This window comes from Amblyomma americanum, chromosome 11, assembly GCF_052857255.1.
Source record: "Amblyomma americanum isolate KBUSLIRL-KWMA chromosome 11, ASM5285725v1, whole genome shotgun sequence".
Taxonomy (NCBI): Eukaryota; Metazoa; Arthropoda; class Arachnida; order Ixodida; family Ixodidae; genus Amblyomma; species Amblyomma americanum.
This window is the reverse complement of record NC_135507.1, coordinates 53,320,184-53,347,630: the sequence shown is the minus strand read 5'-3', so window position 1 is coordinate 53,347,630 and position 27,447 is coordinate 53,320,184. Positions and strand designations below refer to the sequence as shown.

The 27,447-nt window shown below is 48.2% G+C and overlaps 2 protein-coding genes across 2 annotated transcripts; one reads left to right on the top strand and one right to left on the bottom strand.

The window, feature by feature from the left end:
* Nucleotides 1-1,717: 1,717 nt before the first annotated feature.
* On the bottom strand, nt 1,718-25,277 carry LOC144110176 (anaphase-promoting complex subunit 10-like). The gene is made up of 4 exons (XM_077643011.1): nt 24,956-25,277; nt 24,717-24,851; nt 24,462-24,624; nt 1,718-2,236 (listed from the first exon to the last, which is right to left on the bottom strand). The coding sequence occupies exons 1-4, from the start codon at nt 24,960-24,962 to the stop codon at nt 1,951-1,953; spliced, it is 591 nt and encodes a 196-aa protein (XP_077499137.1). The 5' UTR covers nt 24,963-25,277; the 3' UTR covers nt 1,718-1,950.
* Nucleotides 17,374-18,777, top strand: LOC144110798 (uncharacterized). The gene is made up of 3 exons (XM_077643891.1): nt 17,374-17,621; nt 17,784-18,066; nt 18,367-18,777. Exons 1-3 carry the CDS (start codon nt 17,554-17,556, stop codon nt 18,637-18,639), a joined length of 624 nt encoding a protein of 207 aa, XP_077500017.1. The 5' UTR covers nt 17,374-17,553; the 3' UTR covers nt 18,640-18,777.
* Nucleotides 25,278-27,447: the final 2,170 nt, after the last annotated feature.

Sequence of the window (27,447 nt, the reverse complement as noted above, 5' to 3'; positions counted from 1 at the left end):
TCGTGCGAAATAATCAACATTTTCTCTGGACTAGATTATCCACGTCTCAGTGCCTTGGTTAATAAGCCGCTCAACGTGCACTGTACGCGTTGAGTGGCATATGAACCAAGTCACTCACACGTGGATAATCTAGTCCGGAAAAAATGTTGCTTACTTCGCACGAAACGCGACCACGGAATGGAAAAAGCCAATTCAGCAGCGAGAAGAGGTAACCGATGCGTGGGTCTGAAAAATGAGATCCATGCACGGGGACAGAATGCCGGAAAAAACTCCGGACCATAATGAGCTCGGCATTCTTTTTGACATTCCGGAGCAGCGCCTCGCGGAAAGTCAACTTCACGCGACCGTATGTTCCCTTTAACAGTGTACCATACTGTACATGCTTCATTGTGACCTTCAAAGCTCAACCCACAACCCGGAGTTGTACCTCCGGGTCATGGCTGAGCATCGCTCTCTCCCACTGACTGATTTGAGATTTGGAAGCTCATAGGTGATTGGTCCTCTGGGCACTCGAATAGGATGTGTTTAAAATTTGCTTTAGAATTCGGGATACATCAGTGAGTAGATATGATTTGAAAATGTACCCGTTTGAAGTTGCCGCCAAGAAACCTGCTCTACTTTGGTGAGGGATGCGGGGGAGGGGGGGGGGGGTATTTGAGTCGATCGTATCGATAGTGAAGGGTGATTTCATGGTAGGTTACCAGGCGCTCCCTCCTGAACCAGGCACATTCATGAGCTCGCGTTTTCCATGGTTGGCAGCTACGAGGGCGATTCAGAAAGTATTTCCTCCAAGGTGATACCTTTATTTGCGTTTGACAGATAGTACCGATACAGGTATCAGTGGAAAACTTGTAATGTCAGCTACAAATGGTGGAGTGATATTTCAACATAGTTCCCAATACGGGCAACATACTTGCGCCAAAGCAAAACAAGATTTTTCATGCCGTCGGCGAAGAATTACGCTGGCTGCCGGCGACAACATTGGCGAACTGGTGCTTCCACCTCCGCGTGACAACTGTAGCGTTGGCCCTTATTATGATACATAAGTTTGGTTAAGAGCCAAAAGTCGCAGGGTGCAATATCCGGACTATAGGCAGGATGGCGCAGAATGTCTGTGAACCTCAGGCGCTGCAGTTTTGTGGCTTGTGTGCGGACGAGCATCGTCATGGTGCAGAATTGCCTGCTTGCGCGCATCTTTGCGAGTGCGTTGCAATCTGGCCCGCAGTCGCTTTAGGGTGCCAACGTAGCGGTCTGAGTTTACTGTCTCACCGTGTCGCAGAAATTCAGTACGCGCAACCCCATCCCAGACCCAGAAGACAGTAAACAACTTTTCCAGGAGGAGATGGGACAACTTTGAATTTCTTAGGCACAAGAGGTAGTAGTTCTTGCCCACCTCCGCACAGTGCTGACATCAACACAGGCATCCCCGTAAACTGCAGTCAGACGGCGATGAATGTTGATGGGCGCACAACCTTCCGCAGACAGAAATCCAATTACAGCCCGCTGTTTCAACCGGACGTCACCACTGAATGCCATGGATTTCTCGATTACTCTCGAGCGAAAAGAGATAGGAAGGTGAATCAAGTAATTCTACAGCTTAAACATCAATGCATTAATGATAAAGACTTCATAATGTTTGCAGTACTATTGGCAAAGTAGTGGGCTTGGAGTCATTACTTTCTGAATCGCCCTCGTACATGCTTACACCCATAGAGCTGAAGCCGTTCGGTGGATAATTTGGCTCCTGCCAGGATGGAGAGAGCGGGGGGCATGAAGCCTTCTTTTAGCGAAGTTTCTGATTGCTGCCTTCGAATCCCCGAGGATGTATCCAGCCCTGGTGTCGGCCATGGCGAGCGCTAACGAAAGGCAGGCGCTGATTGAACCCGGAACGGAAAGCATGTCACCGAGAACTCCTTTATTCACAGGGTGACATTTGCACTCTCACACACGTCAGCGGATGCAGCTGAACATGCGGCACTCTGGACTGGTGAAGCGCACGTTGCGCAGAACAGACACGTCGCCGTGCGGCAGTGGCGAGAACAGCTTGATCTGACGCAGGTGAGTGTCTTGTCCGTTGAGGTGGTTGGTGAGCACGGTGATCTGCAGGAAAAAAGTGCGCACGGGGCTACCGGACTCGTCCTGAATTGGGATGCGCACCCAGCCCGAAGGCTCCTGCAGGTTTACACCCAGCACCTCGTGCAGGTCGCCGAAGGGGACGCCTGCACGCACAGAAATTCTGAAAAAAAATCGCAAATATAAATATCTTACCAAGCAATTCTTGTTAGTGGTGAAGCAAATGAAAAGGACGCTGTCCATTTCTCTCATTTCCGTGCCCCTGGGCCGTGTGGAACATACGCTATGGTAGTATAGAGCCTAAAAAATAACACCTGTTCGTAACCATATGCCCCGGCCCACAGGTTCCTCTATCACCCCTCATGGAATACCTTACCGGTGGAAATAAAAAACACTAAACCTGTATGTAAATTTAAAAATGAACTAAAAGCGTTAATACTTCACAATAACTGTTAGACAAGCTACCACATTTTAGAATTATAAGGTATTACGTCAGATGTTCACCGGATGATTTTAATTTGTGCGCTATTTTCCCTATCGCCAATTTACTGTTCAGTTTTTCGCTTTTTTAGTAATTTCTTAATGTACAAGTAATACTGAATAACTGTATAACTATACGCACTGTATAAATTCATTTTTCATTATTCTGCTTGCTTGTTGTATATGCCAACTCACCCCCTGTATATGGTATGTGTGTCGCCGCGGAAATATGTAACGGCACGATTGTTTCACCAACTTGTTATTATATACTACTGCTATGTTTGCATTTATATTAGCATTTTGATTAACAATATAGGAGGCCCCAGTACAGTCGCTGACTACGGGACCTCCTTCTGTATACGTTTATCCAGGCTGTATTTCCTTCTTGTATAAATAAACATGATTCTGATTCTGAAACCATTGAATCACGCCCATGAGCAAAATAGACCGTATATCAGACACCTTTAGCATACCGCGTACCATATTACCGTTAGAGTTACCGGAGTACCAGGAGCCGCCCACTGCCAGCAGGGCCGGATTAAGAAAGCTGGGGGCACTGGGCTAATGCGCATGCAGGCCCCTTATCAATATACTGCAACCCCCCTGTCGCCTGCTACGCTACTGGAAGTATACCATGTTTCATTTTAATTCCATCAAATTAAAAACAAAGAAGTGCGATCAACGGGATTATTATTACTGTTATTATTATAAGGATAACGACAAAACTTGCTCGAAACGCGTGCTGTTGCAAACACCAACACATGTGTTCACTTTGTGATTAATCTGCTTTCTGTTTCCAGCGAAAGCTAGGCTTTAAGGAAATGTTTAGTGCACTCAAGACGAACAAGAACGTAGAAAAAACAACACAGCTCAGGTGTCGATCCTTCTGAAGCTAGGCTTTGTTTGCATCGCTAAGTTTAATCCCGTGAGGAGACGCATGTTTGTATCCAAAACATTATTAAAATTCAAGCATCAGACTGCAGTAATCGTTATGCACGTTACTCTATAAATATGCAATAGACATGTACAATACTTAAGGCAATACAAACACCGTAAAAACTAGAATACAGATGAAAATTGCCAACTGTAACTGCAAGACACTATTTGGAAATATTTTCGTTAAAGGTAAGACAAGCAAGGACGACACCAAATAAACGTGGCACCATCAAAAACAACAAAAATACAGTTCTTTATACACACGCTAAATATCACAAGAAGAACAAACAAGGGACGAACAACGAAGATTTGCATATCTTGAATTACACTGCTCAACGTTTCATTGGCAACGTGGAGGCAGAGAGGCGATACAACGAACTTATTGGAACCACTCATGTATAGCCAAACAATCCTCTGGCATCTTTCGCGCCTTCGCTTTGGCGAAATCAGATATAGTCTGTTCGAAGGATAGATCGCGGAGGAGGTCACTTTCAATGGACATAATAGCAAGCGAATTCACCTTGTCGTCAAGGGGGCTCGAACGAAGGCCATTTTTATGCGTTGCATATTGCAATCACTCAGTTCAGCCCTTGGGCGCGGCCGGGCAGCCACCATTGACCTTTAGCGCAACCACGTGACGTGACGTCACGACAGCCGGAGGAAAAGCTGGGCCCCAACTCGCGCGGTCGCGCGTGGCCGCAGCCACCACCTGACTCCTGCTCCTCCCGCTAGGGGCGCTGCGCCGGCGCGTGACGTCACGGAGGAAAAGCTGAGCCCCAACTCGCGCGGTCGCGCGCGGCCGCAGCCACCACCTGACTCCCGCTCCTCCCGCTAGGGGCGCTGCGCCGGCGCGTGACGTCACGGAGGAAAAGCTGGGCCCCCAACTTGAGCGGTCGCGCGCGGCCGCAGCCACCACCTGACTCCCGCTCCTCCCGCTAGGGGCGCTGCGCTATGATTGACGTCACGGCATATGTATAAAAGAGCTGCGCTCCTTCGCCGGGACAGTCTTATACCCCTGTCACACGGCCATTTCGAAAAAAAGACCGCGCAATATGCAACGTATTCTTGGCTTAACCAAGCTAAGCCTGGCCATTTTTTATGAGCGACAACTTGAAAAACGATCGTTAGGTCTCGCAGTTTGCCATGGGCATGCTTAAGTACATTCGAAAAACAATAGAAAGGTTCGTAAACACATCAATAAGCTTTCTTTCGTGCAGCAGCTTCATTATTCCCAAGGAACTTGTGTCCTGGCACACAGAGTTGTGCAGAAAGTTCGCAAATTGAACGATTTCAGCGGAAAATGCTGGCTACAAATCATTTTTGTAGGTCTTCACCAACTTCTCAGCCTGCTGTGCCACAGAAGCCTCGCTCCCAACTTCTGTCAGCAATTTTAAGAATCCGAACCTTTCGCAGAGTTCAGTGTAGGCAGCTTTTCGCACTCGCAAAGCAGAGCTTAGACTGTCAAGTACAACATTGTAGGTCTCTGCGATAAACTTTTTCTACCTTTTTATTTTTATTTTTTATTTGAAAAGTATTTATTTGAAGTGTGTTTCATACACTTCAGGAAGGAGGCCAAAAGGCGTGGTGCCTGACGAGGGCCTTCCTCCCTGGGGGTAAGCAAACTGCACTCGGCACATACACACACAAAATAAACAAATACAATAAATGTAGCGGTCGCCATTACACTTGCTTTCATGTTAAAAGAAAAATAAAGGAAAAACTGTACAACAATGTTAAGGTATCTTCGAAGTTATTAAGATGCGTGCTGTTGGGTTACAGGGAATTATAAAAAGGAAAAAAAATATATACAATCATGTTCACTGTTATCAATTTATAATATGTCACAGGATGTACCGGTTAGTCATGTAGTCAACAGTGCAATCACTTTTCTCTTGAATATTTTTTTAGTTCTGCATTGATGGAGGAGGTCATGAAAATTTCTGTTTTCATTCAAAAAGGTAGTCATCTGATATCTAATCGTTTGGAATCCGTAATTTGTTCTTGATTTTGGTGCTCTCTTTGTCATGTGTCGAAGGGGATATGGGTTTTGCGGTAGTTCTGGTGTTGCACAAAAATTAGTTTCAAGATGAAATCTGTTATATGTTTCAAGTGCTAGCCGAAGAGTTTTGAATTGAAAAATTGTCAGTAACCCCAAGCTGTTCCACCACGAGTTAGTGCTATCCAAGTAGCCTAGATTAGCAATTGCTCGTATGGCCTTTTTCTGTAGTAAAAACAAAGCATTTAAATTAGTCTGTGTTGAGTCTCCCCATATCAGTAAACAATAGTGATGATGTGAATGAATTAAACTGAAATAAAGTTGCTTTTTGAGCCATACTGGCAATAGAAGTCTAAATTTATTTAGAAGGCCCACTGATCGCGAAATTTTTTTTCTTACTTGATTAATATGGTCAGTCCACAACAGGTGTTCATTAAATATAACTCCAAGGAATTTTATTGACTGTACTCGTTGTAAAACATTCGAATTGTATAATATGATTGGCTCATTATCTATGACTTTATTTTTAGCTCTGAACATTACATACTTCGTCTTCGTGATGTTTAGTTCTAACCTATTGGCCCTCAACCATAATGTAAGGTTTTCTAGCCAGAGATTAGCTCTACATTCTATTGCTTGTAAACTCGCGTCATGAAAGAAAATATTTGTGTCGTCAGCGTATAAAACTGTTTCGGAGGAAGGAAGAATATTAACAATGTCCTTTATGTGAACTAGGAATAGAATAGGACCCAGTATTGAGCCCTGTGGCACACCAGTGCGTATAAGGCCGTGGCTTGAAGGTATGTCGTTAATCGTTGTGAATTGTACTCTGGATGATAAGTAGCTCTGAATAAGATTAAGTGCGGAACCTCGTATCCCATAGAATTGTAATTTGCGCAGTAAAATTTTGTTACAGACCGAGTCGAAGGCTTTTCTAAAGTCTAAGAATAGTCCAAGTGTAAAAATTCTGTTTTCTATATTGTTAATTATTTTATCCTTTATGTGAAGTAAAGCTTTTTCCGTAGATTTCCCTTTCTGAAAGCCATATTGTTCTTTCGCAATAGCTCCGGTCTTAATGAAGTACGAAGTAAGGCGGGTATTGATGACTTGTCCAGCAATTTTTGAGAAGACCGATAAAACGGATATTGGGCGATAATTGTTAGGATCATTATAGCTTCCTCTCTTATGTACCACACAAACTCTTGCTATCTTTAATTTATCTGGAAACCTGCCTTCTTTGAGCATTTGGTTGCATATATGGGACAACAAAGGTGCGATAATATCAGATACGGATTTCACTACCTCACCCTTGATGTTATCAGCTCCAACGGAGCAGTTATTTTTTATACGTATTATATACGAAGAGATTTCGGCTGTAGTTGTTGGGGAAAGAAATATCGAAGGCTTTGGTATGCCTTTAAAATATGACATTGGATCAGTGCATGTTGTTTGCGCAGACTGATTTTCACCAACCGTCAGGAAGTGTTCGTTAAACATGTCTGATAAGGGACGACCTCTGAGTGGAACGCCATCTACCACAATCTCTACTGGAGTTGGCTCGGTTCGTTTTGATACTAAATTGTTGTATGACCTCCATATCTGATTAGGGGCAAGTTTATTAGCGAACGCTTTTGCGTAATATTCCTGTTTTGCGGTTTTTAGATCAGTGTTGAGCTTATTCCTTACAGCTTTATGCACGTTTAGTATATTGATGTCCTTGTGCTTCAAAAAACCAGCAAAGAGATTGTGTTTTTGCCTTATTCTTTTGTACAGCTCTGTCGTAACCCACGGTTTCTTAGACTTTTTGTACCTAGAGCGGCGGACTAGAGGAAAGGCTTCATAATAGGCATCTTGAAATTTTTTTTCAAAGACATCGTAACAGCGACTAGGATCTTCTTCATTAAAAACGAGTGACCAGTCCACCTCTGAAATCATGCGTCGAAAGCAATTTATAGTTTCGTCATTAACTTTCCGATAGAAAGTGTTAGCTGCGCTATTAGAAAAAGTTTTCCTCGAATGGGGCAAAAAGACAAAAAATGGAAGATGGCCGCTAACATCGCAGGCCATCACACCCGACTGTACATCATTTGGTAAGAAATCAGTGAAACATAAATCGAGAGCAGTTCTGGTACTTGTGGTAATTCTTGTTGGCAGGTTTATAACATTTGCACAGCTGTAGGAAGACATCATACCAATAAAACTCTTAGAAACTGTATTGTCAGTCAATATATCTATGTTAAAATCACCCAGCACGACAACAGATTGGCTATGTCCTGTAAACGAGTGAAGTACACTGTCAAGGTAAGAAAAAAAGCGTTCAACTTTACCAGACGGGGGTCTATAAACAAGAATTATAATAACACCACAAGATTCGGCAACAAGTACCTCAAAATCACAATCAACAACGGAAAACGACTCTAGGGAGGCGTGTGATACGCCATCACGAAAATACAGAGAGACACCGCCCCCTTTTTTGTTGTCTCTGAACAAAGACACACGAGAATAGTCTTCAAATTGAGCAACGTCAGAGGAATCAGTGAACCAGGTTTCTGTAAATGCTAGAACACCAAATTTATGGTGAAGTAAGTTCAGATAAGCGCCAACGGCATCTCCTTTGTTTCGAAGACTTTGTGAGTTTAAACAAAACATAGAAAGGCTTATTTGAATGAGAAGGTAATCCCATTACTGTATCGTTAAATTCATGTATCGCGTAGTAACTGCGGTTTTGTGAAGATGCTTCGTAATCCATACTGCTAGAAAAGATTAAAAAAAACTAAGTTGATGGACGCTCACGCCTCCGAATCATCACTTTCAGCCTGCTTAGTTTCCTTGATATTACACAGATCTGCCTCACACGAAATCCGCAGAATTGGTTCACCTGGGCCCTTGCGGACCATCACCTATCCATTCTTTTGCCACGTGAAGCAGTAACCCATCTGCTGTGCCCTTGTGCGTGCCAGCCACAAAAGATGCTTGTTTCGACTGGTAAGGTTATCGTAGAAGCGGACTTCTGATTCACTGTCAACCAGTTGCTTATTCTTGCTCTTCCAGATCTCTCTTGTTTTTCGAGAAACGAGCCGCACTAGAATGGGAGCCTTTCGACCTTTTCTTGTGGAAAGACGGTGAATGCCATCAATGTAGCGCACTATCGCTTTTTCCGTCCGGGTGCTTACTTAAAGCGATGCGTTTGCCCTCATCCTGATAACGTTGATTGGTACTTAGCGTGCGTGCTCTCTCTTCGAAGCTATCAAAGAGAGGCCGCAAAGAATTAACAAAGCCTTCTAGAGAGCTCAGCAGGTCTACAGCAGTTGAAATGTCTAGGCCTGGTTTCTGAAGTGCTACGCTCATTTTGCCAAAGCACCCCAAGATTTCACTCCAGAAAATCGCCGTGAATGCAGTCTCTAGTTCTTTCATTTTCTTGAAGAGAGAGTGCGCTTCGTTCCTAGTGTCACCGTTTTCTCCCTCCGTCTTTGATATAGCTTAAAGGCAATACAAGGCTGCATTGAAATTTTTCGGAATGGTCTTACATGATTCAGCGTGTCTTGACCACCTGGTCTCAGAGAGACTTTTCAATACAAGCTGTTGGCCAGTTCCGCCCATGCTGTCCTAAAGATACCTCCATCGCTTAGTTGAGGCTGCAAAGAATACATACAGTCTCTGAATTACAGAGAAAAATTTGAGTGCCTCAAGGCAACTGTCAACGCTACACGCGCCAACTAAGTTCAGTGGATGACCAGCACACGGGACGTAGACTGCCAATTCGTTCAAGTGTTTGGTTTGAGCTTGCAGTCCTTTGTATTTTGCTGACATATTACTCGCATTATCATGAGCTTGGCCCCTACAATCATCAATTGAGATGCCGTTGGTCGTCAAGACGGACATCGCGGTATCGAAAAGATACAAGCCGGTATGTGATTCGATTGCAACAAATCCAAGAAAGCCTTCGTACACTTTCCGATTTAAATAGTATCGTAAAACAACTAACAGCTGATCAACGTGAGTAAGGTCTGGAGTCGAATCAACAATTAAAGAGAAGTATTTTGCACGTTTCACTTCGTCAACGAGACGTTCCTTGACAGCCTTTGCCATATGCTCGATAAATTCATCACAAATGGTTTTTGACAGATACGATGGGTGACCTTTTCCTTTATTTCCGTAGCGTTTGGTGTGCTCCTCTAGAAAAGGATCAAACTTGGCAATGGCCTCAAGCACTCCTATATAATTGTCATTTTTCGGTGAACCAAAAATCTTCTCACTGCCCCTAAACGCTAGGTTGCGCTCAGCTAGAAGCTTAACTACAACGACTACGCGCTTCAACACCTCTGTCCAGTGAGCGGCCTCAGTGACAAGATGCTTAAGCAGCTCCTTGTCAATTGTGCTGCCCGAGTTAGAGCGGACGAGCCATGCTACCACGCAGTTCCAGTGCTCGAGGCTATTTTCATGTGCGCAAACCTTTTCTTCTGCTCTTTTCCAATCAGAAAAGCCGTGCGCGGTGAAAGCACTGGGGTTGCTTCAAAATCAAAAAAAGTTTGCACATGAAACAGTAAACGGAACCTTTGCAGTCCGAGTACATTAACCAGTGTCGCTCGTACGCCTCCCCATTTACAGCCTTTCGCACGAAAAGATGAGGTGACCTATAGTGTTTCTGAGTTTTTGTATTGTCTTTCGGAAGACGGAAAATTTTCTGCCCGATTTTGAAAATACAATGGCCCTTTCTCAAAGCATACACTCCGACAGCTGTGAGTAATAACGTCCGGCCACTTAGCAGGGTCACTTCGGAGAATCTCGCAACGTGCCTCTTGCTGCGGGGGTGTCTGTACTTCTCTGTTGCCGCAACGAGAAGCCGCCTCATTCGTCCTCTCGAGGCACACTTTGTGGGTGGGAATGTGATTATTTGAAGTCAAATTAACAGGAAACAAGTGAGTCGGTTCTTGGAGTTTTGTTTCCTGGCGCTCGTCAGCAGAAGGAGGCTCATCGGGGAGGTTTGACACCTGTTGATCAGCAGTAGTAGAAATCGGGCGTGGCGGACCGGACACGTGGAGCTCTGTGCCAGGGCCCGGCCGAGTAGCATAGACGTTGCTGACTCAGGAACAGGACAGGCCTCAGTTAGCGTCGGTTGCTCAGAAATATGGACGACCGAGGTTTGCACCGTTTTCACAGGACCCAGACAACCAAGATGAGTCAAACCTTGCTTCTTGCCAGGAAACCGTGGTGAAGGAGTTGGCAAGTCCTCCCCAGAAGCACAGTCGGTACTACTGGGAGTTTGGCACGGTCTCTGGGTAGAGCGACCATACGAACGAAGGGGAGAGGGCGACTCCTAGCGCGGGCGAAATTACGCGCCCTCCGTCACCTCTGAGTCACCATTTTCTACTTCTTTCTGGAAAGTTCGGCGGCCAGTCTTACCTACTTTTTCCATTGAGTCCGCGCGAGGGTGCGCAGCCACCAGGCAGGAATGGGCCCTGGACACAGGCCTTTGTGTCCAGCTCTCCAAATTCCCCCTTCACTCTTCCACTACCCTAGCCCGAACAGTGAACATTCCATGCCCCGTGGCACGCGGACGAAAGCACGTGTGACGTCTTCTTTCCTTTCTTGCCTAGACTCTGCCATCAGACTCATCATCTGCTATGGGACTCATCCTCCCCCGCCCAAATTACCATCACGGTAAAGAAAAGTCGAATGGGAGGCACTGTTGGGTACTGCAGCACAACCTTTCTATGAGAAGGACAGCGGCGGAACTATTTGACAGGTGGAGGGCGGCGTGGTGGTGACGACCCACATTGCATGTTTTAGGTGTTTCCCCCTTGCCCCTCCTCTCCAGACAGCACTGGACAGATGGACTGACAGGAAACCACGAAAACTCTTCCAAGCAAACGCACCTCGCTTCGCAAGAAAGAGTGCCCCGCCGGGGTAGCGGGGGATTCCTGTTTTTGCAGCTCTAGGTCTGCCCAAATTATCCGGCTCAACGCATGCTGTTACATTAGGCGGGGGGCCCCGTCTGCTCGTTCTGGTTTTCTCGCCTCATACATGTCGCTCGAAGTTCCGTTGCCCATGGTTCATATACGAAGCAGGTTAGAATAAATGGGCCCTCTTATCCTACTGTCCGAGGTGAGGCCCTGGGCTGCAGCCACCTTAGACCCCCCCCCCCCCTTAATCCAGTGCTGACTGCCAGTGAGCGCGCCATGATTGGTCCCGTTGGGGGAGGCGTGCGTGCAGCTGCCGGGTAGGTGGCGCCATCTGGCGTCGTCGAGGCAATCTGCGCGTGCTCAGCGGCGGCGGGCGGGCTCCCGGTACTCCGGTGACGCGAACGGTAACACTGTATGCTAGAGGTGTCTAATATTTCACTCTATTATACAAGTGAGAGGCGTCAAACTTCCTCCGCCTACTCCTTTCGCCTAACGAAATGATTTTTGTTAATGTAACGATAAAAGCATTATAACATCTCAGATAACACGCCGGTGCGCAAAGGGCTCGACGATACAGTGCGTCCCTGCGAACCTCATTGGTTTCCGCGTGACTCCGGTGGAAGTTTATCGAAGGTGCCATTAACGATCGACGGATTAGTTCCTTGTCGTGCGCGGAGGGATAACATGCGGGGGTCATGAATGTGGGTGAAGCTTCACTGCAGACTTGTTTATTCAACCATGTCATTTATTCTGGTCTTCATTGCAATTGCAAGCCGTAGTTTTGCTGAACGATACGCTGTGGAAAGCGTAAAATAAAAAAAATGTCCGGGTTTTAACTTGGTTAAACCTATTACCGTGCGATAGCATTCCCAAATCGCCAAGGTCAAATTTTCGGCAATGGCCCTGGCCAAATGTGGAGGTCGCCATTGTGTAGGGCATACTCAATTACGGTTGGACATCGATTTGGGTACCAAATGCCCAGGGCCAAATTTCGGGGGTGGGCCAAATTTCGGGGCTGGTCCGGGCCAAATTTCGAGGTCACCATCGCGTTGGGCGCGGTCAAATTCGGGGGCGGCCAGACCACATTTGGAGGTAACTGTGTGTTAGGCTTTTCTTTAACTTAACATTTACGAATATCCCTCAAAAGAAAAGTATGCAACACCTGTATCTTACCTGTACTCACCTATGGGGCAGAAACGTGGAGGCTTACGAAAAGGGTTCAGCTTAAGTTAAGGACAACGCAGCGAGCTATGGGGAGAAAAATGATAAGTGTAACTTCAAAAGACCTGAAGCAGACGGAGTGGGTGAGGGAACAAACGAGTGTTAATGACATCCTAGTCGAAATCAAGAGGAAGAAATGGGCTTGGGCAGGGCATGTAATGCGACTGCAAGATAACCGCTTGTCCTAAAGGGTAACGGAGTGGATTCCAAGAGAAGGCAAGCGTAGCAGGGGGCGGCAGAAGGTCAGGCGGGCGGATGAGATTGAGAAGTCTGTGGGCATACGGTGGGCGCAGCTTGCAAAGGACAGGGTTAATTGGAGATACATGGGAGAGGCCTTTTGCCTGCAGTTGGCGTAGTCAGGCTGATGATGATGATGATGACGAATTGAACATTAATTTACTTTCTTCAGAGCACGGGTCTCTTTTCGTTAACCAATGCGTGTTCGTCTTTCCACTTATTCGACTAATGCACTTGCTGTGCGCGAATAATACATATTCGGATATTCGGAGAAATACGTTATGCGCAGCTGCTCGCAACAGCCTTCTCAAGGCACGCAGTGCAATTTTCGATGCATGACTAAACGCAGCGCATATTTGAAAAAAGGAAGGCCTGATGCCAGCATAAGCTCGACACATCTGTGACAATAGAAGGTGCGAAGCTGTCAGAAAATTCGGCGCATTTTCGAAGAAAAAAAACTGGCGCTGCGTCTAAGCAATCGCGCCCGCGCGCGGTAAAAAAAAAAAAACAGCGGGGAAGGACCCCCGGAGAGTGCGTAGCTTTGCGTACTGCTGCAACTCAGCTCGGCGGCGTCGATTTTTCTCGAATGATGGAGAAGTTTTTGCTTGTTGTCGACGGAAAGGGAGTAACCTTGTGCGCGCCAAATTGATACCCTCCCCCCTTCGTCCGGCGCCGATGACTCAGCGTGCCGCGAATGACCTAGATTGTTCTAGAAGGTGGTTTCCGCTCTCGACCAATGGGGTCGCGCGCCCGCCGAAAGGAGGAGTTTGTGCAGTTGAAGCTGTATGTGCGCGCCTGCCTTGGCGCGAAGAACAGACGCGGTGTGCGCCTATAAATGAGGGGCTGCAACCGCTGCCTGTTAGCCCGAGCCGCCGTTTAAGCTTCCGAGAAGCGCGCCCGCTCGACTCCCGGGAGAACACCACTCGACCAGCCCGGACCAGCGAGGCAACGTGCGCCAACCTGCGGGACAGCCCCGTCGAGCTCCTCAGGTCGTCGGACTGTCGCAGTGCCCGGTGAACAAATTGTGTTTTCATTATTTGTCTCTCTTTGCGTTAGAGCACTTTAGGTGCAAATATTTTGTTGAATTGTATCTCTCTCTATTGTGACTTTGCATGAGTTGCATTGTATTTGTGAATCACTTTGTATGTGCTCGTACGAGTGATTAAAAATTCCTCTGTATCGTCTCTTAGCTGTATAAACTTGGTTTTGTTTTGTGAACCTTTGGCTACGACTCATTCTCTGTCTTGCGACCGGCGAAAGCTGTGCACCAAACGACCAACCCCCTTGTCACTCGGTAGCTGGTCTCCGGCTGAGCTTGCCACGCTGAGTCGAGGGCGTCTCCTTTGTGACCGAGACCACTACCCCCACACGCTCTAAGGGTGTCTGGGAACGCACGCAAGAGTTCGCGAAGTGGTGACAGAAACCCTTTGCTTTCGATAAGCTGGTAAGCTCGATTGAAAGCGTTTCTACGGGGCCTGCCACGGCGGCTCAGTGGTTCGCGCTCAGAGCCGGCGGACCCAGGTTCAACCCTCACCACGGCGGCCGCGATTCGGTGGAGGCGGAACACAGAACGCGGCCGTGTGCTAAGATATGACAGCGCACGTAAAGCATCCCCAGGTGATCCGAATTTTGAAGCGACATGCTTCACTACACTAGCTAAAGCAGTCTTCGGGTAGGCAGCACAACGACCTTGAACGACCTTCAGCCCAAGCAAGAATAGCCATGTATAACCATATGTGGTACAGTTATGGTGTCGACCCCATGACCCCTGACCTTTAGTTGACCTTTGACACTGGGTAATCTTTGGGTTGACCTTTGACCTTAAGAACATCCGATGGGGCGATGTGAAGCCACGTGATAACATCCGATGGGGGTGTCGTAAGACCATGTGATACCACGTCATAGCCACGTGGTCGTGAGGGTACATAAAGAACGGCTGTCGCGAGCGTGTAGCGAAGCTGCCATGGACGAGCCTCAGACGCTTAGCAAGGGCGCTTGCTCTTCGCTGAATTCCAGGGTTAGCCAAGTTAAGCCACTGGCAAAACGCTAAGGCGCCCGTGTGCTGTGCGATGTTAGTGCACGTTAAAGATCCCCAGGTGGTCGAAATTATTCCGGAGCCCTCCATTACGGCACCTCTTTCTTCTTTCACTCCCTCCTCTATCCCTTACCTTACGGCGCGGTTCAGGTGTCCGCCAATATGTGAGACAGATACTGCGCCATTTCCTTTCCCCAAAAACCAATTATTTTTTTCCAGTGGCCTCTACTACGGCACCTTTCTTTCTTCTCGCACTCTCTCCTTCATCCTTTCAGCGCTACTGAGGTGTCCACCAAGAAGTGAGACCAATCGCAAATTGCTGCAGCGGAGGGAGCTGCAGTGCTCGGATCTTCCAAGTCCACAGAGGTTCGCACACGGTTCCAGTAAACATCTGCCGAGAGCGAGAGAAGGCTTTTTGTGGCAGTGCAGCCGAGGCTAGGCAGGAAAGGAAAGGAGGCGGGCCTTTGCACCCGTTCCGTGCGGACTGAGATGTTCGTTACTCATGCTGGAGGTGCGGAGGAGCCAAGAGGGGGAGTTGGAGAGACGGTGCGGGGTAGCGCGCTCCCCACGGCACTGGCACGGGGAAAAAGGCCCGTCTCCTTCGGGCGAGGAGGACATCGAAACGCCTCCTCTCTGGGCTGTTGCAAACTGGTTCTGCTGCCGCTTGCACGGTGCTAGCGGCAAGTGCACACAACAGACCCACGAGCAATGTGACGACGACCAGGTAGCCCCAGATGAAAATGTCTGTGTACATTGTCAGCGCTGCTCTCAACTACTGCCCCAAGGTAAGGAAACGCCACCGCTGTGCGAGATTTCTGCCGCGCAGACAAGCTGACTTGAAGGTTTTAACGCGACAGCGTTAAGGAGCTCGCGTCGCACAAAAGCCGGTGTCGTCGGCGTCTTCAGCCGTGAGCGAAAAATGGCGCATTTCGGTGGACACCTGAACCACGCCGTAAGGGGATTTTAACGCGACAGCGTTAACGATTGATTGATCTATTGATTGATGGATTTATTGATTGATCGATCGATTGATCACCGATTGACTGATCGATCGATTTTTCCTTCCCTTAAGGCGCGATCGGGGTGTTCAGTGAGAAATGTGAGACAGGCGTCATTTCCTTTCCTTAAAAGCAATTGTTCATTTCATTTTCCTTCCCTTACGGCCCGGTTCGGGTGTCCACCGAGATATGTGAGACAAACGTCCTTTCCTTAAATTGTCCAACGGGCCACGCGTCGCGCCGAACGGGCGATGGCGTTCCGTGTACCCCTCGGCAACGCTGCGACACGCTGTCGCGTCTCACTCTTAAAGACGAAGCTTGTAACCCGGACGTAGCGTTGTTCTGGGCTCCCTAAGCGCCACTTGCGCTCAGTTCCGGCTTAGTGCAAAAAAAAATGGAGGGGACACGTAAGCTCCGCCTTAAGGGTATGACGCGATAGGGTAGCGAGTTGATTCCCATGTATGCAGAATTCTATACTTTACAATAAAAAGATCCCAGGGAGTCATCATACTCCTCCTGGCGCTGTGGTGCAGCGGTTAAGTGATGCACCACTGCTCTGCGATGACAGGTTCTTAATAATAATAATTGGTTTTGGGGGAAAGGAAATGGCGCAGTATCTGTCTCATATATATCGTTGGACACCTGAACCGCGCCGTAAGGGAAGGGTAAAGGAGGGAGTGAAAGTCTTCCAGCGCTGGATTTCGTACGACCCACGTTACACTTCCCGAGCGACGAGTCATTAATTTGAACTGCCACCTCCCACGGTGGGCAGTGTGCTCACTGTCCGGTGTACAGGTTGTGATGACGTCGAAAGATCACGTGACCTAGATGGCCCTCCTGCCTCCTAGGTTGCTTCTCTGGGCACCACCTGCCAGAGTCATGCTCGTGATTTTTCGCTCACTACGCTGACAACGCCGACACCGGATTTCCTGAGAAACAGCCTTTAACGCTCTCGCGTTAAAAATAAAGCCCTGCTTATCCTCACGCTGCCGGGAGTTCGAAAAAAAGATTTTTTCTTTGCTTACAAACCGAGCTGGCACAGTCTTCTCGATGGCTACAAGATAAAAACCACCACCAGACTGGTAATTATAAAGTCAATTAGTAAATATCAAATATTAGCAAGCGATTTGCATTATTTTATTAACTGATGTTCTTCGCAGTTCACGATTGGTTCCGCAAAAAAATAATGTTATTTCTGCTCGAGCCACCCTATAAATTTTTTAAAGTGCTCGGTACCAAACTTAAAACATCGGCACAGACCAAACGCGGATGTTAAAGTCACAGACACCGACCACACAGCTACCATAGCCGATTGAGCCCGCAACTCATTGATAAATAGCACACGCCTACACAATACCCAACCTTGGCTAAAATAGCACAAGGAGCCCGATGAGGCGTTTTCGGAACACTTCCGGTTCGGTGACGTCGCTTCCGATTTAGTGACGTCACGTTGTGTGTGCCAACCAAGGAGGTTATATTATATTAAAACTTCTGGAGTGGAGGGGACGCTCGAAAAGTGAAGCCGGCGCTCACTGACGCGGCGCCATGTTGCCAGGGGCAGAAAACAGCCGGAACGCGTAGCGTCCGCCGTATAGCTTAGTGGCTCCGTGGTGTTTTGTTGCGGTTGTGCTAGTGCACTGTTTCTTCAACGGACAGCAAGCGACTGCATCGTCAATGGTGGGGTCGTGCGTCGCATTTGGATGTACGAATCGCGTCAAGGCGCCGGGAATAACGTTTCATTTGTAAGTATTTGCATAGCAGTGTACTAGGCTTGGTCGATCGCACCTGACCGCCCCCGACCATGCGCGAATACAACTGTGCAGATTACATAGCGCTTTTTAAGCACTTTATTTTGCCAGAATGGAGCGTATACCGAGCCATGTTATCATGTTTCCCTGTAATAGGTTTCCTAAAGATCCTGGTTTGCGTGGTGCGTGGGAGCGTGCGGTACGCCGGGATGGCTGGGCGCCGAAGGATGGTGACCGTCTTTGTTCAACGCATTTTGAGCGTCAGTGCTTCGACAGGACCGGGCAAACAACCAGACTGCGACCTGGCAGCGTTCCTAGCATCTTTCCGGCATTCCCACCGCATCTCCAAAAGCCTGTAAGTACAAACGCGGCCTCATGTAGTACGTTCGCGATGGTTAGTGGAGATGACTTGCTCTTAAGCTATTTTAAAAACGCGCTGGTACAGTATCAGCGTTTCTAAAGTTGTTGATGCTGGCTCTCCAGCACTGCGTGACTACGTGAGTATCGCAATGCAAAGCGGGTCACGAGTAATTAGGAAAGAACGCAAATGCTCCCTTGTCTCTGTGTTTTTCTTTTTTCTCAGTTTTGGTCTCTCGACAGTCGTATTTCATGTTCACTTTGCCATAACTTTACGGCACTATATGTAACAGGCGCTTGAAATACACAAGCTTTCACTGACTCATACGCTTTCCTTCTTACAGCGAAAGAGAAAGCGTGACCCCCCCCCCCCCCCCCCAAGTGTCGGACGGTGCCCGCGATAAGTCCCGAGATCAGCGAGGAGCCGGTGGAGCCCGAAGGACCTACAGATCAAGCTACAGATGAAGTGAGCTCACCAAGCAAGGATTGGTATCGGCAAAAAGCCAGAGATGCAGAGGGACAGGTCAACCAACTGAAAAAAAAAGGTCAAGACATTGCACCAGACAAAACGAAGACTAGCGGCGCGGTGCAATACTTCCCGCGAATTGGTCAAGGAGCTGAGAGAGATGAAGCTCTTGTCAGAGAGAGGCCTTGAGGTTTTTGAAGCCTCCTTTTCTCCTGACATGCAACAGCTCCTTGGCAGAGCCATCGACAAGACAAGCAACAAATATCCTCCTGAACTGCGCGCATTCGCATTAACGCTTCACTTTTACTCTCCTGCTGCATATGAATATGTAAGAGCTAAGTTTAATAATGCTTTGCCTGCTCAGCGCACGCTGCGCGAGTGGTACAAGGCAGTGAATGGTGAGCCTGGGTTCACATCTGAAGCGTTTGCGTTGTTAAAAAATGTGACGCAAGGCCGGGACGAGCCATTGTTTGCTGCTCTTATGATAGACGACATGTCCATCAAGAAACACGTCCAGCTGGTCGGCAACAAGGTAGATGGCTACGTCGACTTTGGCACAGAACTGTCTGACGACAGCCTCCCAGAGGCAACCAATGCTTGCGTGTTTATGGCTGTTGCATTGAATATGAGGTTGAAAGTCCCTCTTGGCTATTTTCTCATTGAGTCCCTTTCTGGATCAGAAAGGGCAGACTTAGTGAAAGAGTGTCTGTCAAGAGTCGAATCAGCAGGAGTAGAAGTTGTTTCGCTGACATTTGATGGAGCCGCTTCAAACTTCACCATGGCAAGGTGCCTCGGCGCGGACCTCAGCTACCATTCATCTATGTTCAGCACCAGTTTCGAGCACCCAACAGAGCCTTCCAAGAAAGTTTTCGTGATGCTTGATGCATGTCACATGATCAAACTGATCCGAAACTGCCTGGGGTCTGTGAGTCACCTCATTGATCTTGAAGGTTCAAATGTCAAATGGTGCTATATTGAAGCTTTGGAAGCATTGCAGCGCAAAGAGGGGCTCCACTTGGGGAACAAGCTCACGAGAGTTCATCTCTTGTGGGAAAAACAGAAGATGAAGGTTCGGCTTGCGGTTCAAACGCTGAGTTCATCGGTCGCTGACGCACTTGACTTTTGTGAGTCCACACTGAAATTGCCGCAATTTCGAGGTGCGCATAATAAATAATAATTGGTTTTTGGGGAAAGGAAATGGCGCAGTATCTGTCTCATATATCTTTGGACACCTGAACCGCGCCGTAAGGGAAGAGATAAAGGAGGCATGCCACAGCAAAATTCATACGGATCTTTGATCGCCTCTTTGACCTACTGAACTCAAGAAATCCCCTGGCACGCTGCAATACGCAAGGAGAATGCAGCATCTTGGAAGTCATTTCTCCAGGAGGCTGAACAGTATATTAGGAACTTGAAAGATGCCAATGGAAGACTAATGACTGACGGACAGAAAAAAACTGGGTTTGTAGGCCTGCTCATTTGCATGCAGAGCGTTGCAGCTTTGTTTGAAGGACTTGTTTCGACAGGCAAGCTCAAATACCTCCTGACACACAAGATGTCTCAAGATCACTTAGAGACTTTTTTTGGTTGTGTACGGGGAAGGGGTGGCTTCAACAACAACCCCACTGCCTGCCAGTTTAAAGCTGCATATAAGCGTCTTCTTGTTCAGACCGAAGTCAAGTCATCTAACGCAGGGAATTGCTCCCAAGATGTTGTTACTGTTTTCAGTCTGTCTGCTGCCACTGATATGGCCGAATCTCCAGTGGCAGTAACATCGCAGAGAAGGTCTGCAATATTGGAGCCTTTGGACGACGAGCACGATTATACTGACCGTGTGGACTTTCCCAAGTGCCTGTCAGCAGTAGCGAACTCTGTTGTTCCCTACATTGCAGGATTTGTAGCTGCAAAAGTTGCTGCTAGAACACAATGTGAGGACTGTGTGGCAGCGCTGCATTCCAATGAGCTGACCCGCCTCATTCGTGCAAAAAGCCGTGGTGGGCTTATAGCACCATCCAAGGACGTCTTGCAGATCTGCGAGGCTGCTGAAAAGGGACTCAGAGTGCTGCAAGTTCAATACAAAGATTTAAGGCTGCTGCATGCGCAATGCGAACACCTTGTAGTGGAGATTCTGACCACAGTTATTGAGAGGGCCTGGTTTGCACAACTTGAAACTCATCTGTTGGACTGCGACCCATTAGATAACCATATTTACAACTTGTCCAAGAAAATTGCACAGCTCTATCTGAAGGTCAGAATTCATCACATTGCCAAGGAGATGAACCGAGGAAATTGCGAAGAGAAGGTGCGCACTGTCTTGTCCAGACTGATTATCTTTAAGAATCAGTGACTCTTGTGTATATATGCATTACTCAATGCAGTATAGATATGCCAGGTTCAGATAGTCGGCATTGTTATTCTTTAGAGTGCTCTGTATGTGTCAGTTTTTGTTTCCGCAACTTGCTGCTTTTCATGTTTGCCTTTCTACCTTAATTTGCCATGGAACCCTGTAATAGAGTGAATAAACCCTGATTAAATGAAAGTAAAGCGCGGTTTTCTTGTTCATGTTTAAACAACCTTTGGGCTTAAATTGAAACACAGACTGCATACACAGCTTTATGGCACCATGAAGCATTTCTAATATTCATAAATTAAACTGCAGGGCCAAATGGTGTCAGTATTAGTGGTGATCTGGTCATGTGCGGCAGATCTTAATCCAGGTAGCAATGACAGTATGCTCGACCATTGCAGTTGCTTTCGTTTCTTTCCGCATGTTTTAGATATTCGAGAACCCTACCATGTATTACAGAACTGTAAACGCTTAATTGTCCTTCCCATTCCCAGTAAAGAGTATGTTCGTCAGTTAACTTTCCGTCCAATCACTGCTAATGTTTCATTGCATGATTAGCTGAAACTACACGCTTTACGCGCTTTGTTGAGAAAATTATCAGCTTTCGAAGGCAGCGACAGTTAACAGGAGAAATCGCCTACCGGAGCCTTTCAGGCAAATTCACGCGAAAATCGGGGAGAATATACAAGCGAATTTAGTGCCCTTAGAAGCAACATCCCTACCAGAAGATGTTTCTCACTTATTCTTGCGGCTGAGGCGAAAAAAAATCGCAAAATTAGTCGTTCTCTGCTGGCGTTCTCTGCTGGCGCGCATTTCACCACGGCCTGTTTCCGCCCCTGGCAAGATGGCCGCCGGTCGGTCTGGCTGGCTTCACCTGTTCCTGCATGCATGCATAGGGGGCCTCCACTCCAGAAGATTTAATATAACCTCCTTGGTGCCAACACACTGGCTTAGCCTGTTGCTGAGTCATAACCATTACTCCTCATGACCGCTTGATATGCCTGGCCACGAGACATCATCCACTCCGACACACGGACCATATGTACCTTCTGTATCGCTTAATCGACCTTTCATCGATTAGTCGTGTAAAGTTATGACATGTCATGCTTAGTCATACCCACACCGCACGCATACACATAACCACCCCTGCATACGTCTCGAACCTAGCTTTCCCTAGTGTGACACCGGACGCCGCAAAATAAACCAATCAACTTATGCTACTGCACATTTCCACAAGATATAGGGCCCGTCAGCTCCGCTGCTCGAGGCCTGACGAAAAACAATGAGATGAGACAACACGAGTTTTTATGGATGCTCGCATGTGTTCATCATGCACACGCACAAACATGAGCTTAACGCGAGCCAAGCTCCCTCGATTGTGGCGCCAGGCCGGGGACAGGGCTGAAAGTGCTACCCCAATGCAGTGGCGCCCCCCCCCCCCCCCCCTGCGAAGCGTTTAGGCGAGACCTCGTTTATATATTTACTTTTTGAGCAAAAGTGAAGGCACAGTAGCTGACTCGAGTCTCGGTGGACATTTCTACAGCGACGGTACAGAAGGTATGGAGGAGTGAGTGAAAGAACGAAGAGGTGGCGCAGTGGTCGTCTTCCGCTCTGGGGTTCTGTTTTGTTTTTGAAGCGAAAAGCTTCACTACGCTAGTCAACACCGCTCTTCGCGCGAGCCGGCGTATGTCGGAGCACGAGTGACGTCACGCACGGCGCAGGTGGCCGCCGCCGACTCTTTCTCTCTCTCTCGCTCCCTAGCGAATTGAGATTCTCTGAATGGTCGATGGAGGGGGGGTAGAAGGCGGAAGAAATTAAAGGGAGAGCGCAGCCCTATAACTGTCTCCTTTAAGGGAACACCGCAACGGGGCTGCGCAAGGGAGAGGGATTAAAGAAATAGATTAGAGGAGGGGGTAATGACAGGGAGAGGGAGACTGGCAGGGAGTAAGGCACCCGCAATATTAATTACGAGGGCGACGGACGTAATAAACTAGAACTTTTAGACCGAGTGAGAGGCAGTTGAGACGCACTGCTCAGCCGCGCACTGCGAGCAGCGCGCAAGGAGATGGCCGGCCGCGGTGATTGGGCTTCCAAGCCGCGCGGACCCGAGGGAGCACGACACGGCGCAGCCAATAGGGGAAGAGCAGCGGGGGTACGCTGGATGCTGGAAGTTGAAGCTTTTGGGTGTCGGCCGATGCGTCACGGGAACAGGAGGCGGCGGCAAGAAGCACATGGGCCCAGGGACTACTGCGCATGCGCCCACTAGTAGCACTGAGCCACAGGTGTTCCTCCGCTCTCTTCCTTTTTTCCCTCCCCTTTATCCCTTCCCTTAAGACGCGGTTCGGGTGTCCACCGAGATATGTGAGACGGTTACTGTTCCATTTCCTTTCCTCAAAAACCAAACAAAACAAGTGAGCCAACGGCGTTCATAGAATTCATTCGCGTTGACAACTTTGCAAGGGACGTTCATTTTCACGGAAGGAAAGGAGCAAACCGGCTCCGTGGCTCAGTGGAGACCTCAATCTCGCTTCCATGTACGTGGCTTGGTGTTCAACTCCAAAAGCCTGCTTTGATTGCGTTCCGCACACTGGATAGGCAGCGCGCCCTCCCTACCACCCTGGGAGGTGGCATGCAGCGCTAATGCATTCTGGCCACATCTCGCTCTCTCACCACCGCCACATGTACCAAAACACGAATGAGGCGTCCGCATATCCAGGGAGCCAGTTATGCGCCCTTCCTTTCCTCAAAGCCATCGCCGCCTAGAACATTGTCAACGCTAACGCCAATGAACACGGTGAACCCCAATATATTTCGCTTTGTATATCCTGGATTAGCTGAGCTAATGTGCATCAATTTTTTTTTGGCGTGCAACAACAATGCGCAGCACCCGTGCCAGTTTCGCATTTCCCCTACAACGAAACGCGGCCGCCACGGCCAGCGTTGATCCTGTTTCTTGGGGAGGGGGCACAAGCCGAACGCCGTAACCATTCAGCCACTGCGGCGAGTACCTCTCGAACAGGCGCCGCCTGGAATACCAGGAGACCGGGAGCCGCTGGTGCATCCCATTAGGCAGCGTAACAATCGCCTCTCCTTCAGGTCCCTCGAGAACACACTGAACCTTTATCTTTGGCGTGCCTATGTGCCGCTAAGGTGGCTGGGAAAGCAGGATCCAGGCCCTGTATCGTGACGCGCGCAAAACTGCGTCTCCTTCCCGGCGACTCCAAGACCTTCACACAAAAAGCATGTCCATGCATGTCCATGTCCTCTTTCTGCTTCGCACGCGCCGAGAGCACTTCACGCCAACTCGAGAACAGCAAAGCGGGAACGCAGCGTTCGTGGCACGTACTGCGCTACCGAGCAAACGAACTTGCACCATCACGGGCGAGGAAGAGGGCGCGAGACGCAGCCAGGATAGTGCGAGTTAGCGACATGCCCAAACCTGCGTCTCCTGACCGAAGCCTCCGATAACTCGCTGAAAAAAAAAAAAAAAATCTGAGACGCAGGCGCCGAAGACGCGTCGCACAAACTCGAACGCCGTTAAACTTATTGCGATTGTTTACCGGTTACAAATTTTTAATGAGCAAACGTATCCATTATTACTCGAAAATTAGCCCCAAAAGCACGAAGTTCGCGCCCAACGACGCAGCCAATGCCAAACACATACCTCGCAGGGGTGTAGCTTTCGTCTTTTTTGTAGTCGGTGTAAATATAGATCACCCCGATCGCCGTCTTGCGGGGAAACTGAATGTAGACATGGTGTGGCTGTATCGAATCGGATTGCCAGAAAGTCTCAATGGAGTCGTCCCGTAGGTTATTCACGTCGTGTTCTGCGAAGACAAACGCCGAAAAGCACCAGAAAGACTGAGAAACACATATCGCTTATTGCATGCCACTGACCGCCAATGGCGTAACAGCTTACCGGCCCTGAAGGACGAAACCCTCCAAACGGCTTCTTCGCCCACTTCCCGGACTGGCCGTCCCCTCTCCAAGCGACAGGGAGCGTAAGCATCGTCAGGGCACAGGACAGTGGGCTCAAAAGACTCCTGCGACGGATCTGGAAACAGGTAAAAAGCAGAGACAGACCGTTGTGAAAAGTTCTAAGCGCGTAGTTTCGTACACCCTGATTACGGACGGCATAGCAGCTGCCAAGAGACTTACGTGACATTGTAGGTGAGTTTAGCTTGCTGGGCTCGCGTCCGTCAGCGAGACGATGAGAAGCAGAAACAAGCGGCAACCTGACAACACTCAACGAAGCTTTCAAACCGCGGCCCAACGGTGACAAGTGCGTCTCTTCTTCGGCGTCGTCAATGCTTGAATAAAATAGCGATGCCGGAACGCTGGCTTGCAGCACGATATAATCTGGAGCTCCCTGCAACCAATCCGCAGAGCACACACGTACAGTTTACTAAAAGGCAGTGCTGCGCGCAGCAGACAGCATCGAGGAGACTTTTCGCGCCACTGGGGAACGAAATGACGGCGCTGGAGTCGCGCACTCTTGAACGCGTTCCCGAGTTCGTCTGCTAACAAAATTTGTAACTGCCCTCGCGCCACGTTCCTGGCGCATAGAAAGAAGAAGTATTTTTCTTTGGCTACGCAACGAAAGGGCTGGCAGTGATTTAGAAGGAAGAAATGTGTCTGCTCACGAAAAGAGCACTCTAACGCCGCGGCGGTACTGGTGGCGCTGCGATCGAAATCTCTTTATAGTGGGCCGCTAGTGGAGACGGCTCTGACCATACAGTTTCTTACTATTAACTGCGAAAGCTGGCGCATCGCCTATGGTAGTTTGCATGGAGCTTTATCGAGACCACCTGTACCGCCTTGGGCGCTCTAAGCATCATGGGGCGGAGAGCTACCGACGGCAGAACTACAACTTTTGGCCAAAAAATAATGAAAAATCAAACGTTGTTTGATAATCAAGAATGTCCTAACATTCAATATTCTGTCTATAAACTGCAACAAACGAGCAGAAAAGCATGTAAATGCAAAGTTTGCCCAAATTAAGCGATGGCTTGCTCTCCTATTGGCCAAGCATTGCAGACCACAAAAGTCAACATATCGTGCTTAACAAGCGCACTTTTAAAAATAAATATGTCTATGAAAAAAAAATGTTGCTTTAACAATTTAAAAGGATTTTTCACAGCATTTCGGAAAACAAAAAACCTTTTATTGGCGTCGTGTGCTGTTGCGTTTTCGCTACTATGGCTTTTGCGCACTACTTTAACGCCGAAGTCGTCTGCGCGCGGAGCGCGCCGTGGGTACGGAATGGGAAATCTCTGTAATGCTACTATATGTTCCTGAAAAAAAAAAAATCTACTGTCCTGCACTAAGTAGCTCATCGCCCCATGATGCTTTGCGCACCCATGGAGGTACAGGTCCAGTGCCGCAAGCTTTCCCTCTAGTTAATGGTAAGAAACTCTATGGCTTTCACGACCCGTTGGCTTCAGTTGCAGTAACCTTAAGTCAATCATGTGCCAGAAAAAGAAATTTGTTTTGTTTTTTTTGCGGAAATGAAAGGGCGCAGTACTTGTCTCACATCTCGGTGGACATCCGAACCGTCCAGTAAGAAAAGGTGGCAGTGAAAGAAGGCAGAGAGGAATAGGTGCCGTAGTGGAGTGCCCCGGAATAATTTCGGCCACCGGCGTTGCACTGGCGCGTGCTTTTCTTTTGCCTTTATTGCATACGGGTACTTTATTGGGTACCAGGGGGCGCACTTGTGTAATTTACGATAAAACCCATTGATATTGAAAGTAGCTCATTTCTGTGAACTTTGCCGCCGCGCCGCGACCTCTCACACATTCTCCTATCCCGACTCTCCGCTCGGCGCTTTTCTGAACTATGATTGGCCCGCCTATCCATCGCCCAGGCAACGCCCGGGAAAGGATCGTTTTCGTGTGTTTTCTTCTTTCGTCGGCGCCATGTGCAGGCCGTCTGCCTCTGCTGCGGGTCCAGCTCCGTTGACTAACGCGCTGACAATTCGAACTCTACTTTTAATGCCGCGTTATGTCCGATTGTGGCGCATTTCAGTGCACATGCCGGAGTGAAAATGGCGTCGTGCTGTTCGCGATTGCTCGAGGAATAAATGACGTCAGCCGAAGAATAAAGGGGACCCACAACATCGCCCTTAAGGACTTCGTTCCGACAAAGCACACCGTCCTCGGCGAAGTCCGGTGCATTTCGTGGTACCTAACCTAGTGAGCATGCTTAAAACCTTTTGCGAGATCATCAGGAAGTTGATAATATTGCTTCATTCGCTGATCACATTGCACGTCGTTTGACATGCTAATCTTTCCATTTGATGGCATTGCTCTGTCTGTTGTTGGTGGTAGTAGTTGTTTATTAAAATAATAGTAAAAAGGAAGGAAAAGATTTTTGCTAGCCCCGGCATCTGCCATCGATACTGAAGCACCTGAGCTGGGGCAGCGGAAATAAGGGATAGCAGGCAGAATGGAGAAATGAAATGAAAGAGGTGAGGGGACAGGAATAGAGGATAGGGGGAGAAGTAATATGTACAAACTATTTACACAGTAAGAAATGTGTCCAGGTTGTGCGCGTGATTAGTTCATTTTAGAGGAATTAAATCACACGCGCGCACAGCACTGTGTTGGCTACAACTGGAGTGGGGCGTCCAGTTATTTGTTGGTGTGAGGATT